Raw genomic sequence first — 19,397 nt, forward strand, 5'->3', positions numbered from 1 at the left:
AAATATTTTTTAGGTTCCATTCTGGATCGTGTTAGCATATTAACTGCCCCTATATTTTATGCTACTGACCTACTGTGCTACTGTCACCTCATTCGATGGCTCTTCGGTTTAAAATACATGTACTTACATTAGGGTGCAAATGAATGTATGGGGAAACCCTCGACCCTAACATTTCAATAAGTTACCTTATACAAAATGTTCACCACCTCGAAAAAAACACCCTATGCCAAATGTCAGCTCAATCGGACTTAAGGCAGAAAAGAAATTGCATAAAACGACGAGATCTGGTGTCACCCAGAAATTTTTTTTTGTCACAAATCGTTTTTTCAGGCAAAGTAAACCAAGTGCCAAAAAAACATTTCCTTTTGACAGAAAAAAAAATCGAGATAACTGTAAATCTCGACGAGTAATGCCATTAAGACATTTGGCATGAAGTTTTTGTTTTTGAAAACTTCGATTTTCGGTGATTTTTCGTTTTTAAAAAAAAAACTTAAATTTTAACGTTTGTGACAGCAATAAATGGCGTTCGAATGAGCTAATATTTTGCATAGGGTGTTTTATCGTGCAAATAAAAATTTCGTGGCAAGCTCCGAATGAAAAATCGAGATAACTATTTTTATTGGCACCCAAAACCGTACTTTTCGTTTCGTATTCCAAAAAAAAAACCCAAAAAGTCCGAGAGTGCCGATTTTTGCCAAAAAAAAATCGAGATGACACTAGATCTCGACGTTTCATGCAATTTTAAGACATTTGGCAAAAAAAAGAAAATTTTCGAAACCCCTGATTTTCATTGATAACCCCCCAATCCCCCCACCTCCTTGGGTGATTTTTCGATTTTAAAGAAAATTCAAACTTTGACCGCTTTGCGCCACTCTCCCTTAAGTCCGATTGAGCCAATATTTTGCATAGGGTGTTCTTTCGAGGTGGTGATCAGTTTTTATGGCGTAACTTTTCGTAATTCGAGATGATCATTTTCATTGGAACCCTAACTTACATACTAACCGGAATACAACTTGCAAAATCAATTTGATCCACAACAGATAGTACCGCAGTGGAATTGTTCTTGTTCCGTTTCATAGCGAACAATCGTGGAGTTTAAACTCAATGCCCGAATTTGATCATCTTTGTGTGTTATTATAAAATAACAATTAAGGAATTATAGAATACCGACAGTCATTCAATCGATAGCCTGCATATTTTCATTTATACACGCTCTACTGTATGCAGTGAAAAGGCAAACAACTTTGAAATACGTACGTACGCAGCATTGAAATTCATGTTCAGGGATGCCAGGTGATTGTTTTGAATATATTTACAGTGATAGACATTCGTTTAGCCGCACTTGAAACAAAAATTGTAACACTTATAAAACAATTAGGAATGTTCTTTCTATCGGGATACTTATTTGCTGTAGTGGTAGTATGTTTTAGACACTTTTATTGAAAGGACACTCACAGCCGCACAAGGTGTCATCGGTGGATGTAAACATTCAAACGTCGTTTTTTTTCCGAAACATACGTTTAGCCGCAAGCATGAAAAACAGGTTTTCGTATAATTACCGAGTCTCTATCTGTGTTTTTCTGAAAAATTACTTCGGAGTATTCAATTTACACGGTAAACATTAGATGTGCAACGTAAGAAGTTGGTCAGATTAGTGATTCGCGTATAATTTAAAGGAATGGCGAAAGGTAATCGATTAACGGAGCATAATAAAGATGTTCAAAGAAGAAAAGTTTTCTAATAGCTCGACCGCAACAAAAATTGGTGAGAAAGTGGTACGTAATTTCTTGAAAATGAGCCCGAAATATGGAATAAAACAACCTACAAAAGGAAACACCAAAGTTATTTTTTGTCTTAAAGGTCAAATAAGACACGAAGCAACCAAGAAACGATTGTCCTGCTCACGAATTAAGGCAGAATTGGATGTTCCTGTAACGAAGAGGCATATTGCGCGCATCTTGAACGAGTCACCAAGCATCAAGTGTAAGAAACTTCAAGAAAAGCCGAAACTGACCGCCACTCATAAGCAGAACCATCTAAATTTCGCCCGACAATACATGGAAACTAGAATGGCGAAATGTTGTGTTTTCCGACTAAAAAATTTGGATGGCCCGGACTGTTAGAGTTGCTATTGGCACGATTTAAGTCAGCGGAATGTCGTGAGATTTAAGCGAAACTTTGGGGGCGGAAGTTTGATGGTGTGGGGATCTTTCTTTTCTATCACAGCAAGCTTGCCTTTTGTTTCATTTCCATCCGAATGAACTCCGAAAAATTTCTTGAGTTGCTGGAAGACGTTTTGATTAGCCATATTGAAAATAATGCTACTGAGGATATCGTTTTTCAGCAGGATAATGCATCAATCCACGTTTCAAAGCAATCAAAGGCATGATTTGTTGAGAAGAACATTCCGCTTCTTGAATGGCCTGCTTGCATTCCCGATTGCAATCACATAGTGAACCTATGGGGAATCTTGGCCGGGATGGTATATGCAAACGGACGACAATTTGACAACATTTCCAGCCTCAAGGCAGTAATTCAGGAGTATTGGGCCCTAATCGATATGACAACACCTAAAAAGCTGTCTGACTCGATGCCAAATCAAATTTTTAAAGTAATCCGAAATGGAGGTGGACATACTTAATATTATCTACCGATTGAACTCGGAATTTGCCGCATAATTTTTTTTTATCGAAATATGAAGATGTGGCTAAACGAATGTCCACCCTAATTTCACATATTTGAATTACTTTGAAAATAAAAAGTGAATTGTTACTGTGATGAGTTCGATGAAAATAAACAATAATCGTCTTTTATGAGCAAAACTGAACAAAGAATTGACTTATTTTTAAACATTTTGAAGAAAAATAAGGTGCGGCTAAACGAATTAACACGGCACGAAAAGTGCCTCCACAATCATATTGAACGCAAATTAATAATTCATAACCCGACTTTGAACAATATTCGATGAAACTTAAAATGTTTTTTTTTCTTATCTGAATATATAATCCGTTTCAGTGTAGGATGATGTTTCGAAATAAAGCGTGTCTCGATTGATTAATTTTAGAGATGTTCGATCGATTATTTTCCTAAAAATAAAAAAAAAATCTTAGATTCGTTTTATATGACATTGCGATTCTCTGATCTTTAATTGCTTTAAATTAACAAACATTGGAAGTATTTATATATGCTCCCGACAAATGCATTTTTCTGTGCATTTCTGTCAATACCAACTAATGCAGCAGCGAGGCACAATGTTTGTATACCTCTGCAAATCATGTGCGTATAGGTCAGTAGTGTAAATAGTGTTCGATCTACATACAACGTGGAAAGATGAAATATTGCAACTTAAGCTCCGCCCGTTTGTAACTTATTGAGTATGAATACCAAGTGTGTAAGTTGAAAATGTCCGGTTGATGTTTAAGATGTGTTGCTAGCAGGATTGTATGCATTCCTTCGATTTGGCATATATGAAATTCTTCTCATTTGACATTAAACTTCAAAAATATGTTACTTGGTTGCTCAGCGTATTGGAAATGTTGTTATTCATGGGAAACCTCACAAGTAGTCAAGAAAATTCCTCTAAAATTATTTCTACTGGCGATTTCGTTATTTATCTTGCCTACTCTTTTTAAACTCTAATCGCGACGAAGAAAAATTTTATTTAGGAGACCAGATAAAGCATCTGATAAAATTATCGGACCATCGATATATTTGGTTTTTAATCGTACAAATTCTTATCGAATAGGCGGAAGATTATTCTTGAGAAACACAACAAGGTAACCGAGAAAATTTCTCTCAAATTAATTTCACGATATATTTCGATACATTTCGTTATTTATCTTGCCTACTCTTTATCAAACTCTAATCGCGAAGGAGAAAAATCATTCTTGAGAAACCTGATAAGGTAACTGATAAAATTCCTCTAAAATTAATCGGACCATCGATATTTTTCGTTATTTATCGGGCTCCTCTTTATCGAACATCAATCACAACGGATGAAAATTGTTTTTGGGAAACCTGACGAGGTAACTAAAGAAATTCCTCTCAACTCAATCGGATCGGCGTAATATATCATGTTATTTATGGTGCGTACTCTTTATCGAACTGCAATTGCGGGGGCGAAAAATTATCCTTGGGAACCTGAGAAAGTTGCCAAGAGAATTAATCTAAAATCAATTGTACCGGCAATATATTTCTCTATTTGTAGTGCCTACTCCTTGTCACACTCCAATCACGACGACCAAAAATTATTTTAGGGAAACCTTATAAGATTACCAAATTCAAATAATTCAAATAAAATTAATCGAACGAATCGAATCGAAGAAGGTGACCGTGAAAACTCCTCTCAACCAATCCGTCCGGCGATATATTCCGTCGTTGCCAATCTATACGGTTACATTATACACATGTATATCTATATACATAAAAATGGATTTATGTCTGTCTGTCTGTCTGATTCTTATGGACTCGGAAACTACTGAACCGATCAACATGAAAATTGGTATGTAGGGGTTTTTGGGGCCGGGGAAGGTTTTCGTGATAGTTTGAGACCCCTCTCCGCTCTCTAAGGGGGGGCTGCCATACAAATGAAACAAAAATTTCTACATTACTCGGGAATTAATCAAGCAAATGGAACCAAATTAGGCATATTGAGGTTTTAGGGTGCAATAAATATTTCTATGGTGGTTAGACTCTCCACCCCCCTCTCTAAGGGAGGGCTGCCGTACAAATGAAACACAAATATCTGCATTACACGAGAATTAATCAAGCAAATGAAACCAAATTGGATATGTGGAGGTTTTAAGATACAATAAATGTTTCTATGATGGTTAGACTCTCCACTCCTATCTCTAAGAGGGGGGCTGCCATACAAATGAAACACAAATTTCTGCATTACTCGAGAATTATTCAAGCAAATGAAACCAAATTTGGTATGTGGAGGTTTTAGGATGCAATAAATATTTCTATGATGGTAAGACACTCCTCCCGCTCTCTAAGGGTGGGCTGTCATACAAACGAAACACAAATTTCTGCATAACTCGAAAACTAATCAAGCAAATGGAGCCACATTTGGCATGTGAAGGTTTTACGGGGCACCAAACGTTTCTATGGTGAATAAACTCCTCCCCCTCTCTAAGGGGGACTGCCATACAAACGAAACAAAAACTTCCGCATAACCCGAGAACTAATTAAGCACAGTTTGGGATGTGAGAGTTTTTGGGTATGAGAAATGTTTCTATAATGGTATGACAGCCCTCCCTCCTCTGGAATGGAGAGGGGGTCCCATAAAAATATTCCAACCAAACAAGACAATTGAAAATTTTCGGAAAACTCTGAAGGAAAAAGGGAAAATTCGGAAAGTTAAATTCCCATATGTTCTACAATTACATAGTGACAAGTGCTGTTAGTCCATTTGATGTTTGTGCTAGCGAAATTGATCTTTGTTCGAAACTGGAAATGGATTTTAATGTGATGAAACGAAATCCTATATCTTCTTCTATCTATACCAAAAAAGGGTCGACGGATGTGTTGGTAAGAGCAGAATTCGAGGAAGGAATTTTCCGATTTAGGGCTGTCTTTATTCTATTATATTTTCTGTATAAAACATTTATTCCATGTAACGGAGAAACACGTTAGTTTCAAGTGATTGAAAAATCTTGAACGAGAATTGTGTCTGAAAATAATCTGATATTATAATGATGAGTTTTGTTAGAAATACTAGAAATTTTATAGTAAAAGGTGAATACAACGGGGTCGAATAGAAGATCAATCAATGAACAGTTCTGCGATTGGACCCATGAACTTGCTCATAGTAAGAAAACGTGAATGTTTGAAGGTATTGATAACAAAAAACAAATTTTGGGCGGGACGAAGTTTGCCGGTTCACCTAGTCGCTAATAAAATGAAGGATTAGGCAACAATCAGTTGAATCAGATGCGATTACAGTCACGTCACGGAACTCACAATCAACATGAGAATTAAACTCTTCATTTGGATTTGAATACCACTTACAGAAAAGAAATAATTACAGTGTGACAACACAAGCTACAACAAATACAAATGATGCTAGTTTGCAGAGAACAGAGAAACTGTATTTAAGAGCAATGCGAGATAGAAAAATGAGAATGAGGACTAAAGCCGGGTTCAGACGGTGCGAGTAAGCATACGAGTCGGTCTAGTCAGTTACTGCAGTGGAGCTACTCACACCGTGTGAACACATCATGCCAGTTAGTGTCATGTGTAATCCGGCGTGCGAGCTACTTCAAAGTTTTTTGAATTTACTTGCACTCGCATCCCTCAAAACGTCAAAAACAGAATTTAGCGTTCGAATCATGGATGCCAAATATAAAGAAATGTCTCTATTTTTAAGATATTTGAAAATATGCGAAGATATTTAAAGACTTGAGAATTATTGGAAAAACAAATAAAACCCTCATAGTTTCTAAATGAAATCGTTGTTATTTCGTTTTGCACGCTGGCGGGGCACGCTTTCTTTTTGAGATAGTTTTCTTGAGAATCTCTAATATAGAATCATTATCAGGCACAATTTTCATTCAAAATTCACTCATAACTTGCAAAAAAAAGTATTGTTCTAAGAAACAGAATACTTACTCGATTTAAAAAAGTACATTTTCATTCATTATTTTAATTTTTGATGAATATTTATTCCAACTGCAAATCTACTATCATTTTCATTTCACAAATTGGTATACGAAGCTGCTGGCAAGGCGAAATAAATAAAAAAAAAAAAATTTAAAAAAATCTTTCAGACTGCCATTTATAGCATCACATACCTCCGGAATTATCTTAGCTATGGATGCTTTCGAGATTCTAAAAAAATATCAATAACAATCTGAACGATATTCCAGAAAAAAGGCACATCAATGTCATTTCTAATTTCACTCTTGCAGGTACAGCATCCCTCATGAGTGTATCTTGGCGTTGTATTTGTGGAGCAATTAAACCCAATAGTTTTTCCACCTGTTCAGGTGTTATTCTCAACACTGCTTTGTAATCTCGGGGATCCTCATCGCAGAGTTCCTTCAATATTGTATTTGTTGTTCCTTTTCTTTGCATCCAATTCCTGGCCCGAATCCCTTTTTTCTTTCTGTTTTTTCGGATAGTACCTTCAGTTCAAAGAAATTCAGCACAAAGTATGTATTTTTAATCACGATCAGCTTCTGTTTCGCTATAAAATTGTGTAATGATACATTCAACTGAAAACCTAAGAAGAAAACTGCCAATAGAGAAATAGATTTCGGATCAATCATCTGACAAATTCGGACCTGATTGCTGTTTCTGACTATTTGATGGACTTTTGAAAAATCGCCTGGCATCCCTGGTAAACCCGTGCCGTCATATCTAGTTTCTCGCCAACAGCTCACACTGTGTGAACGGACAAGGCGAATAAACCAATTGTCAAGCGAGTTCACCGGGTCAGTAGCTGCTCATTGACAAGTCAGCTACTAGCAACGTATAAATGGGCCTTAAGTAATAAATGCTTCAAAATTGGACATTTTTCGTGGCGGTACAGATTTTCAGTTTTTTTTTTTTTTTTTTTTAATTTGCACCCATAACACGTTTCCGAAAGACGCAGACGCAAAGACTTTACGGGACAGTGAATACAAAATGCCAAATCAAAGCCTAGAACTGGACTTTTTTGGTTTCGATACGGTGTTGCCGTTTGAAGTGTTAACTGCTGCAATGTTGATGTTATGTTCGCGTCCGTTTCCATACCTTTTACGTTACAATGTATTCGAACAGTAACTCTCTCGTTCCTGTTTTTCTCACACAAACCAACCCCACTGTTTAACTGTGTGCAAATTTTAAAAATCGTCTGCTGCGAATACCAAATACTCTCGCCAGGGTCTGCTGGAAAAAGCCAAGGGCTAAGAAGTACTACGTCTGTCTCGTGTGCTCTTGAGTCGCACAACATCAGTTCTAGCCGTGGGTGCACTAAGATCCTGGACATCTTGTTAAATAATGTCTCACGCTTAAGAGTGTACTTTGTGCATAACAAATCTCAGCATCTCGACGAATGCGACGAATGAAAAATATTCTTATGGTATAAAGAAGGACCGGTAAACAGAATGGTCATAATTGGACATGTTAAATATTTGTAGAAACAAAAGTTAAATTTAGATCATCGAAAGCATTCAATATCGCCCTGGGTAGAACCGTACTTGCAGTTCATTTCCAGGCCACATCAAAGACTACCCACTTTCCAGGCTAATGCTATTTGCTGTACCAAGGTTCATATATACAAATTACATTCCGCGCACAAGGTTCACATTCAACCTGTTTCCTTTCGATCTGAACCACTCTCTGGCTGTTACCCGAGCCATGAGAATTTAATTGGACGGGTTTTTTGTCTCTCCTTCTACTTGCCACACAGAATTCGCTCTTGACATGGTTCTTTTTCGTGCACACCTTTGATTTGTTCTTTCATCTTGTGGGAGGTTATTTTCCCCTGTTGGTGGGGAAACAACTCGACCGAATCTTGATGGACATCAGAGTCCTTAGTAATTAATACACTACAGCCACTTCCATATCCCACCCTGGCTCTTTCCACCCCAATGTTAAATACCGAAATAAACTCCTTGCAATTCGTAATAAATTTTCTTTTGATTTAATCAGTGTTGACGTGCACATTTTGCTGGAGCAGTAAATCTAAGAGATGTCGGTATTTTTTTTGTGGGAAATGCTAAGATCATTTGCTGATCTGTTTGAAATTTGTATAATCAGTGTTGTAATATACCATCGTGTCGATATTCAGAATCTTATGCAATGTTGTAAACAAAGAGATTCAAAATGACGAATCATTCCAACTGGCAGACCATGCCCAAGTTATACAACCAAACCAATTTGATTGGTTCTATCGATTGGTGTTTGAGAGTGTTCGTTTTCCCATGAAAATATATAAATCTACCCTTGTTAGACTTATTTTGCTTCCACTCGAGTGCTTTCTTCTAATGAAATGATGGCTGGCAAAAAACCAGCAACCATTGAACCTTTCCTAGTGAATTTCTATTTTCGAGTTTCTGTTAGCTCATTGAATAACGCTTGAAAAAATACTTACGCATATCGGTACCCGGCGAGACATGTTTTGGTTCCCCCCAACAGAGCAAAGCTTGCTGTACGAGATTAGAATTTGTAATTAAATTCTAATTCAGAGCAGAGCATACTTTACCCCTGCTGAGCCAGGATTCACTTCACCCTTTCCGAGTACACATTTTTCGCTTTTCGAATCACAAATCTCTACGGCTTACTTCATTTGTCTGCTCGCATAATCGAGATCGTTTTTCATTCCAAACCTCTCCCATCCTCCACCGCCATCGAGCGTAAGGGTTTATCGACAGAAAAAAAATGGCATCTACTATCCTTTTTTATCTGATTGACTCCCCAGCTTCTCGGAACCATCTCCCAAAGTAATGAAGGCAATATTTTGAAGCAAACCAAATTAAATAACTTTCCTTTCCTACGCGCGACCATTCATTCTTACCTAAGCAGATTTTTTTTTTGCTCTATCTCGAATGTTTATTCATATAAAAATCTATTTTTCATCCTCTCGATTTGTTTTGCCACTTTTCTAGGACGTTGCCTTCATCAATCCGGCGAATGTGGTGTTCGTGTACATGCTGGTGCGGGAGCTGGTGGACGGCGAGGAGACCAAGGAAGCGGAACTGCAGGCGGCGGTGCTCACCTGTCTCTATCTGTCCTACTCGTACATGGGCAACGAGATTAGCTACCCGCTGAAACCGTTCCTGGTGGAGGACTCGAAGGATAAATTCTGGGACAGGTGAGTTGACCATTTCGGGGGTGAAAGTGGGTTTCATTTCGGCGAGGTCTTCGACATGGCACGAAATCGGATTTGAACGATTTACAAAGTTCGTTATGTAAATGCTGGTGGACGGCAATCAATCGACTTCGAGAAATCGGATGGGGTGGAATCAATCACGTCAATGTCACGCTCAATCGAGCTTTGTATTCTTTTCCAATGAACGGATGGCTAAGTACTGAGCTTTGCCTGGCGTAATTAATTGAAAGACAGATAGAGATTTTAAATTCAAGAAGATATAAAATATGCATTCGGCTTGTGGAATAGATAAATACATTGGAATTAATCGTTCATAAGCTAGGATCTCTATCGGATTTATTCTGGTTGTAAATCATATCAGATCATATCTGGTTGTCCAGTCATATCAGAATTCAAGTTGAATGTTGGCTCCAACCGGATTCTTCTATCGAAAAACATAATTAATCATGATAACCTTGAGAACGACTTCAAAAGATATTTGGATAGCATAGATACAGTTCGTGATGTGAACGAATGCTTAGAAAATATTATCTCAAGCTACAACACTATCTTGAAAGATTGTTGTAAAACTGTGACTAAAACTGTTAACACCAAAGACACACAGTGCCCTTGGATGAACTTGTACTTATGGCGACTTATGAAAATAAAACTAATTATTGGAAGAAATGTCGCAGAAATCCAAATAATGTGCTAAGCTAAGCTTTTGAAACACGTCTCAAAAAAATTAGATTCAGCCAAGAAACATGCCAAGCGAATCTATTTTGAAAATCTACTGATCAATACAACTCACTTTAGACTTTGGAAAAATATGCATGCTATTATGGGTAAATCCGTAAAAACTTCAAAGCTCTCATTAACCATTAATAGTGCTCCGATTACTGGCAGTAAATCTATTTGTGGAGCATTCAATGATCATTTTGCAAATGTTGGACTTAACTTAGCTGCGAAAATAGTTACTGGAAGAGGTAATCCGTTACGTCATATAAACCCTGTATCCGATTCCATTTTCCTACAACCAACATCTTCGAATGAGGTTATACTGCTGATAAACGATCTCAAGTTGAAAAAAAGCCCAGGCCCTGACAATATTCCGGTCAAAATTGTTAACAATAATGAATTCTCAGTGAATGTTTCAATTTGATGATTCAAACAGGTTCGTATCCAGAATGTCTCAAAACGGCTAAAGTAATACCAAAATTCAAATCTGGCAACTCAGGCCAAACCGACAATTATCGCCCTATATCGACATTGTCGGTTTTAAACAAAATTTTTGAGAAGTTACTCAAGAAACGTATCGTAAATTTCTTGGATAGACATAGCATACTGTACAACCTGCAATATGGGTTTCGTAATGGGTAAATCAGATTCTGGAAGTCACAGACTCGAAAAAAATGGTGGGTGCCTTATTCCTTGATTTAAAGAAGCCCTTCGACACTATCAATCATGACATTTTACTAAAGAAATTAGATAAATATGGCCTAAGAGGTATTGCTAACAGAATTATTTGTAACTATTTGAAGGACAGAAATCAACATTTTGCATATTATGGAGAAATTAGCTCCAGAAAGAAAATAAGTATTGGAGTTGGCCAACATTGGCCCTCTACTCTTTCTTCTTTATATAAATGATTTAAGCCAAACAAACCTCACTGGAACCACCGGGCTGTTTACCGACACAGTTATATTTTATCCGCATTCAAACTTGAATACAATCATGTCAAACATGAATCAGGATTTACGATTGCTTCAGGATTATTTCTCAGTTAATCTTCTCTCGCTGAACTTACAAAAAACTAAGTACATGATCTTCCGCTCACCGAGAAAAGTACTTCCTCAAGCACCATTTTTAGCTATGAACGCCGACATCATTGAAAAAGTTGACTCATTCAAATACCTGGGGGTCTATCTAGACTCTACCTTATCTTGGGATGTCCACATAAACAAGGTCGCAAGCAGTCTTCAGAATGCAACTCGGTGCTGATGCGCAACAAGATTTTTGTACCCAGTTGAGCTCCCACTCCTTGCGCACACATACGCTCTGGCGAATGAGCACGCTCCGAAACACAGATGAAATGTTTGGATGTCAGCGCCGTGGTCGCAAGCCCAGTTTTAAGCTGAGTTTTACGCTGAAATTTGCGCCATGCTTACGCGCCGTGCTGCGCGCTTGAATCTGGATTGCTCTCTCTGTTGAGATATTTTTCTTCACACAAGCGTATACGGTTCAAATGGGGGCACGCTGTTGTTTTTATGCTTTGCTTAGAACGAACGAAGACAAAGCGGGCGCTAGAATTTGATGTGTATATGTGTGTGTATATAGAATGAGACGCGCATCACACAAGTAAGAAGAAATGTTTAGTATCTGAGTTCTGCGCCGGGTACATTTTGCGCTGTCGTGCTTATGAATTTTGTGCTCTTCGCACCAAGAGGGAATACGAGTGTTCTTTGAGCGCGCGCTGATGACAATTAAACTCAAGCGCTGCGCTGCGTTTGTTTTCTGAAGACTGGTCGCAAGTAAAGTAGCTTCCATGTGTGGAATTTTAAGACGTATCAGTACTTTTCTCCCTCGATATGCCATGCTCTCTCTGTATTTTGCCCATATCCACTCACACTTGAGTTATTTGATCGTAACATGGGATAGAGCTAGTAAATCAAAGCTAAAGAAACTCCAGACTTTACAAAACTGGTTCTCAAAAATTATTTTCAAATTTCGATCGGACTATACTCGGACTCATCCCGCAAAATATTGCCAATCTGAGGATCAAACCCTGATAATGGTTCACAACATTCTACACAACCCAAGAATGCCACACAATCTAAATATTGATACGTCTCCTCGGATTCAGGCCACCAGACAAGCCTACCACCTTGCAAGATCCCGTACGCATTCCAATTTCGGTCAAAAACGGCTATCCTTTATAGGTCCGACAAGATATAACAACCTACCACACGACATTCAACAAGTTACGAACGTTTCAACTTTCAAAACTAAGATCAACTGTTTTCTGAAAGAACAAATTGCGCAATTAATTATTTAATATATAATTATGTTTTACTATTACTATTATTCTTATTAAATTTGATGTTGTATTTGTCTATATTGTTAAGTGTAAACCGTCATTAAACATTTATTTTTTATGTATTTTACTCGGCTTCTTTCAAAGGGTCTTGATCCACGAGAAAAAATCCTTAGTTTCTATTTTTATTTGCTATCACGTTATTTTATTGGTTGAGTTAAGTGTGTCCACTACCAGGGGGCTCAATGTAGAGCCTTTTGGTGTGGGGGAGAGTGGAAGGTATATAAAAAAAATGTATTAACTTGTTCCATTAAAATAAAAATACATGTAGAAAAACAGTTATTTGTGAACCGCTGAACTCGCAATTTTTTAACTTTCTCCGTAGTCACACTCTCTGTTCCCGGACGTCGTCTTATTTGCTCATAACGACAGAGTTTTGATGTGAAATGATGTGATGTATACGTGATGCAGAAGGCGTGATTGACGTGACGTTAGTTTCAAGCTAGAAAATTATTTATTCTAGATTAATTTTCATTTGAATACCAAATTAATTTACAAATTTGGCAATATAGCGCGAAGAGTTTATGGAGTAAATTGGAAAACGGAATGATGCCCTCACATTATCATTTATGAGCCCCGAAACATATTGGTTCATTTCATCCCCATATGAGGGTACGTTTGGAGAAGATTAGTTCGATTAATCCTGGAAAAATGTGGCTCGCAAAATTGCAGGTGATGTCCTGTGAACACTCATCCTGGAAGCTGAGGCTATAATCAGCCTAATAAGGCCTTTGACTTCCCACCACTTTCTGTTGGACAGCTTGCCCAGTTTATCATCCTGACGGTATTGGGTAAAGTAAAGGGTATTTCAATAGGGACGCTACAAAAGTAGACCGATAGGGACAGTAAACGACGCCATATTTTCTCCCGCTCTCTTGATTTCTCTTCAGTAAGGTTTGCCTTTTCATAATGGAAAGATATAGGACCCAACAATGAGTCGAGGTTACTAAAATTTACTACCGAAATTCGGAGTCAATGGCCTCAACAATGGTTCCCGTGCCCGTAGTGTCGAGAATATTGCTGCCGCTAGCGCATCAATTGAGGAAGACCCAAATTCGTCTCTCACACGTCGTTCTCAAGCGTTGGGCATCTCTGTAACGTCGTTGTGGCTTACAATATCAAATTGATGCAAGAACTGAAGCCGCTTGAACACCAGAGGCGTCGTATTTTCGTGAATTGGGCTGAGCAACTACTTGAAAATGTTGAGGAGCAACATAGTCGACAGCTTGGTAGCAACGTAGCAACGTTGCAACATAGTAACAATGTGTTAACATAGTTACCTTGTTGAGTAGTTTTCAATAAAGAATTTTTCATTACTTGTTCAAACCTCACTGAACACAGACGTGTTTCAATTCGCTCTAGTTCCATAACTCAAACAGGTTATGGGCCCAGCAGAGCAGAAACACTAGGCGAATAAGTGAATTCAAGTTTTTTTGTGAGAACCAAGCCAAGAAGCGAAGTTGAACAGTTCCTGGAATGGAGTGGGGAAGAATTCCGAGGCTCAACAATTCCAATTACCAGACATAGTAGTTTGCGGTTCAAGCGCTGCTGAGACGGGAACAACTTTGGAAGTATGTGGACCCAGGGACAGCACCGAATCCTGTGACCGAGGCTTGGATGAACGGCGATGAGAAGGCACTGGCAACGATTCAACTCACTTTGGAGGAAGGTCAGTACAGCATCATCCAGACCAAGACCACGGCCAAAACGACATGGGCAGCGTTGAAGGAACATCACAACAAGGCATCGCTTGGACAAAAGGTTACCCTCTTGAAACAGATAACGAATCAGAACTACCAAGTGGGAGAGAGTATGGAAGAGTATCTCAACGAAATTCTGAAGAATTACGTAAGGTTGGAGAGCTCTGGTTTCAAGATGGAAGAATGTATGAAGGTTGCACTCGTTCTACGTGGGCTTCCGGATTCATTCAGTCCCCTGACGACTGCTCTAGAAGCTCGTAATGAAGATGAACTAACAATCGAGATGGTGAAGATCAAACTCATTGACGAAGCAGATAAGCAGAAGAAGAAAAGGAGTGGTTCGGAAGAACAGGCGTTGAAGATGGTTGGCCGAGGTAAGCAGAAAAATCAGGTGTCCTGCTACTTCTGTGGAAAGCAGGGACATCGCAAAAAGGACTGCCGTGCTTTTCAAGCGGAGAAAGAAGCAGATGAAAAGTACAAGAAGAAATCATCAAGAGAGAAGGCAAAAACTGTGCGCGAAAACGACAGAGTCGTTCACGTTTATGGTTCGGGACCAAAAGGATATTTTGAATTCGTGGGTGATAGACTCAGGCGCAACGTCCCACCTTACGAACGATAGTAAAAATTTCCAACGTTTGGATCGTTCTGTGAATCCGGTTATTTCGACTGCTGATGGGAATGTGATTCGTACCGCCGGTGTCGGAAATTGTGTTATTCAATGTCTCGATGGCAATGATGAGCAAGTGAAGATAACTTTGACAGACGTTATTTACGCCCCTGAACTAGAAGGAAGCCTCGTATTAGTAACGAAGCTTGCCAAGAAAAGAGTTCGTGCATTGTTTGATACGGAATACGGAATGCAGCTTAGAATTTAACGGTGAAGTTATCGCGACGGCTAATCGAGGTGGATTGTACCGACTGAATACCTTTGAAGAATCGCGTTCGATGATGGTTGGTGATCGACAGCATAATCAAGATTGTCAACATGTGTGGCACCGAAGGCTTGGCCATAGAGATCCGGCTGTATTTGGAGAGATTGAACGGAAGAATCTAGTATCCGGCATGAATATGAAGAAGTGTGGAATTCAACTGATGTGTGAATGTTGCCTTGAAGGGAAGATGGCACGTCCTGCTTTTCCAGCAGCGGCTATGAAGACTTCAAATGAGATTCTGGATATTGTCCATACTGACGTCAGCGGACCGATGACGAAGACTATGGGTGGTTGTAGATATTATCTAACCATGATCGATAACCATAGTAGATACACAATTGTATATTTTTTAAAAGAAAAATCTGAAGTGGAAGGTAAAATCCGTGAATACGTCCGTTTTGTGGATAACCAGTTCGGGAAGAAGCCTAAGGTGATTCGATTCGACAGAGGTGAAGAATACACGAGCCACAGTATCCGGAGGTTCTATGCGCAAGAAGGTATAAAGGCAGAATATACGGCTGGCTATGCACCACAACAAAATGGCGTTGCCGAAAGAAAAAATAGGACCTTGAATGAAATGGGGCTATGCATGCTACTGGATGCTGGATTGCCCAAACGATTTTGGGCGGAGGCTGTGAATACAGCAGCATATTTACAGAACAGGCTGCCCTCTAGCGCAGTAGATGTTACACCATTCGAGATTTGGTTCGGTAGAAATCCAGATATGAAGCATTTGAAGATTTTTGGCTGCAGTGCATACGTTTGGAAGCCCTCACAAAAGCGCAAAAAGTTTGAGCCAAAAGCGACGAAATTAACCTTTGTTGGGTATGCAGCTGATAGCAAAGCCTATAGATTGGTGAACACGAAAACAGGAGAAATCATTATTAGTCGTGATGTCCGATTCTTGGAGCTAGATTATGAAAGCAAGGGAGAGCCCGCGGTGGAAGAATCAGATGAAAACGATGCTGGAAAAGTATCTGTTCGTTTTTTTGAAGAGGAGGAGGTCCAATCTCAAGAAGAGGACGAAAAACCGGAAGAGCTGGATGAATCTGAGCAGTTTTTCGTGGCTGAAGACGAAGGCGATTGTGGCCAGCAGAATCCGGTAGAAGATACGACCGACTTCGAACGACTGCGACGATCATCTCGACCGAACATTGGTGTTCCTCCGGAAAGGTATAACGACTCCTTTAGACTTGCCGTAAATTTACCAGTTGAACCGAAGACGTACGCTGAAGCCGTTTCATGTTCCGAGCATGTCAAATGGAAGGCCGCAATGGAAGAAGAAATAATGTCGCATCAAGAAAACGGCACATGGGAAATCAAAAGCCAATAGGATGTAAATGGATTTTCAAGCGGAAAGAAGATGAGACTGGTAAAGTCGTTAGATACAAAGCTAGACTTGTAGTGCAAGGATTTTCCCAAAAGTTTGGTACGGATTATGATCTTGTATTTGCTCCTGTGATCAAGCAAGCTTCTTTTCGGACTGTTTTGACCTTAGCAAGCAGGGACCGTATGCTAGTTCGTCACGTAGATATTAAAACAGCGTACTTATATGGGGAGCTTCAGGAGGAGATCTATATGAAGCAACCTCCGGGTTTCACGAGCATCAACCCAAATGCCGTATGCCATTTGAAACGCAGTCTTTATGGACTCAAGCAGGCCGCAAGAGTCTGGAACCGTAGAATTGATGATGTTTTCAAAAAGCTTGGTTTCCAGCCGTCAACTGCAAACCCCTGCCTGTACGTTCGCCGGGCAAAGAATTTAACAATGTATCTGCTAATTTACGTAGATGACATCGTCGTTATAGCGAAAACTGAATCGGAGTACAACAACTTGGTGAAAGCATTACGAGCGGAGTTCAAAATAACGGAGCTAGGGGAATTACGTTTGTTTCTGGGAATTCAGGTGCGAATCAACGATGGCAAGTTCGTCCTGAACCAGAAGAACTACATAAAGAAAGTGTTATCACGTTTCCAAATGGAGAATGCGAAGGTGTCTAAGATCCCAATGTCAACCGGCTTTCTTCAACAAAAGGAGGAGGATAGTGAACCACTTCAAGACAAGGAGCAGTTCCAGAGTTTGGTAGGAGCTTTGTTGTATATAGCCGTTAATACAAGACCTGATGTGGCTATTGCAACCTCTATTCTTGGAAGACGTGTATCGAAGCCTACTAAAGCCGACTGGAATGAAGGTAAAAGAGTTTTGCGTTATCTCAAGGGGACAATCGACCTTGAACTACATTTGGGAGGCACAGAGCAATTCGAACTTGAAGCCTTTGCCGATGCAGATTGGGCAGGAGAAGTCGGTGACCGGAAGTCAAACACCGGTTACATTTTCAAGCTGTGCGGTGGACTTATCAACTGGAAATGCAGTAAACAGACTGGAGTTTCATTGTCAAGTACTGAAGCGGAATACATCGCCCTTGCTGAATGTCTTCAAGAACTGCAGTGGATTCGAAAATTGATGAACGACCTTGGCGAAAAACTGAAGCTGCCGATAAAGGTGAATGAAGACAATCAGAGTTGTATTGCTCTCTCCGTTGCTGATAGGAACACCCGCAGGTCGAAACACATTGACACGAAGTTCTGTTTCGTGAAGGACCTTGTACAGAATGGTATCGCAACCATACAGTACTGCCCAACGGATATGATGGAAGCAGAGAAGCTATTGGAATAAAATTGATCAATGTTGAGGAGGAGTGTTGAGGAGGAACATAGTCGACAGCTTGGTAGCAACGTAGCAACGTTGCAACATAGTAACAATGTGTTAACATAGTTACCTTGTTGAGTAGTTTTCAATAAAGAATTTTTCATTACTTGTTCAAACCTCACTGAACACAGACGTGTTTCAATTCGCTCTAGTTCCATAACTCAAACAGAAAATGATCCGGATTTTCATCGAAAAATCATCTCCAACGATGAGGCTAATTTATTGTTGAATGGCTTCGTCAATAGGTACATCGCGAGTCACCATTGCATCCCGAAAAAAAAAACGGTTTGGTGCGGTTTATGGTCCGGCGGCGTCATTGGGCCGTACTTCTTCCGTGATGATCAAGACCGGCACGTTACTGTGAATGGGAATCACTATTGCTCAATGATAACCGAACATTTTTGGCCAATTTGGATTATATGGACTTGGACGATATATGGTTTCAACAGGACGGCGTCACAAGCCACTCAGCTAAATTCGCAATCGATTTATTGAAAACCAAGTTTGATGAGCGTGTTATCTCACGAAATGACCCGATCGGTCGTGCGATTTGACGCCGTTAGACTATTTCCTGTGGGGCTACGTCAAGTCTATGGTATATGCCAACAGGCCAGCGACGATTGATGAACTTCGTACGAATATCGAACGTGAATTTGCAGCAATATCGGCCGATTTATGCTTGAATACCGTCGAAAATTGGGTTCGGCGTCTGGACTTCTGCAAGCGTGCCCGTGGTGGCCATGCGAAAGAAATCGAGTTCCATACTAAGCATGGTGAACAATATTACCAGATTATTTCAAAACGAAAGTCCGGAACTATTTACTTTGCATTCGAACATTTCAAGATTATTCAGGACACTTTGGGGAACTTTTTTAAGACAGACTATATGGAAAATATAACCAATCTACAGAACGTACAGTTCGATCAGAAATATTATGCCAGTTTAAATAACGTTTATGTAGGTGCCGCGAATGAAATGTTGATCAATGAATATTTGTCCGCATGTAAAATTTCATAAAACGCCGTAGCTGAATTCAAGACCGGTGCGATCAGTTTTTGCATTGCACACTGCAATCAAGGGCTTAAACGATTTATTTTCAACGATCTTTCGATTATCAGCATGACGAACATAGATCCAACTTATGTCATAGAAAGGAAGCATGTGT

At 39.4% G+C, this 19,397-nt stretch overlaps 1 protein-coding gene across 1 annotated transcript in view; it reads left to right on the forward strand.

The window, feature by feature from the left end:
* LOC129775878 (cyclin-dependent kinase 5 activator 1) overlaps positions 1 to 19,397 on the forward strand; it is a 130,574-nt gene that overhangs the window by 96,628 nt on the left and 14,549 nt on the right. The window contains exon 3 of the mRNA XM_055781051.1: positions 9,594 to 9,799. Within this exon, the coding sequence (XP_055637026.1) occupies positions 9,594 to 9,799 (206 nt within the window). The remainder of the gene's footprint in view (positions 1 to 9,593; positions 9,800 to 19,397) is intronic.

Source organism: Toxorhynchites rutilus, chromosome 3 (genome assembly GCF_029784135.1).
Source record: "Toxorhynchites rutilus septentrionalis strain SRP chromosome 3, ASM2978413v1, whole genome shotgun sequence".
Taxonomy (NCBI): domain Eukaryota; kingdom Metazoa; phylum Arthropoda; class Insecta; order Diptera; family Culicidae; genus Toxorhynchites; species Toxorhynchites rutilus.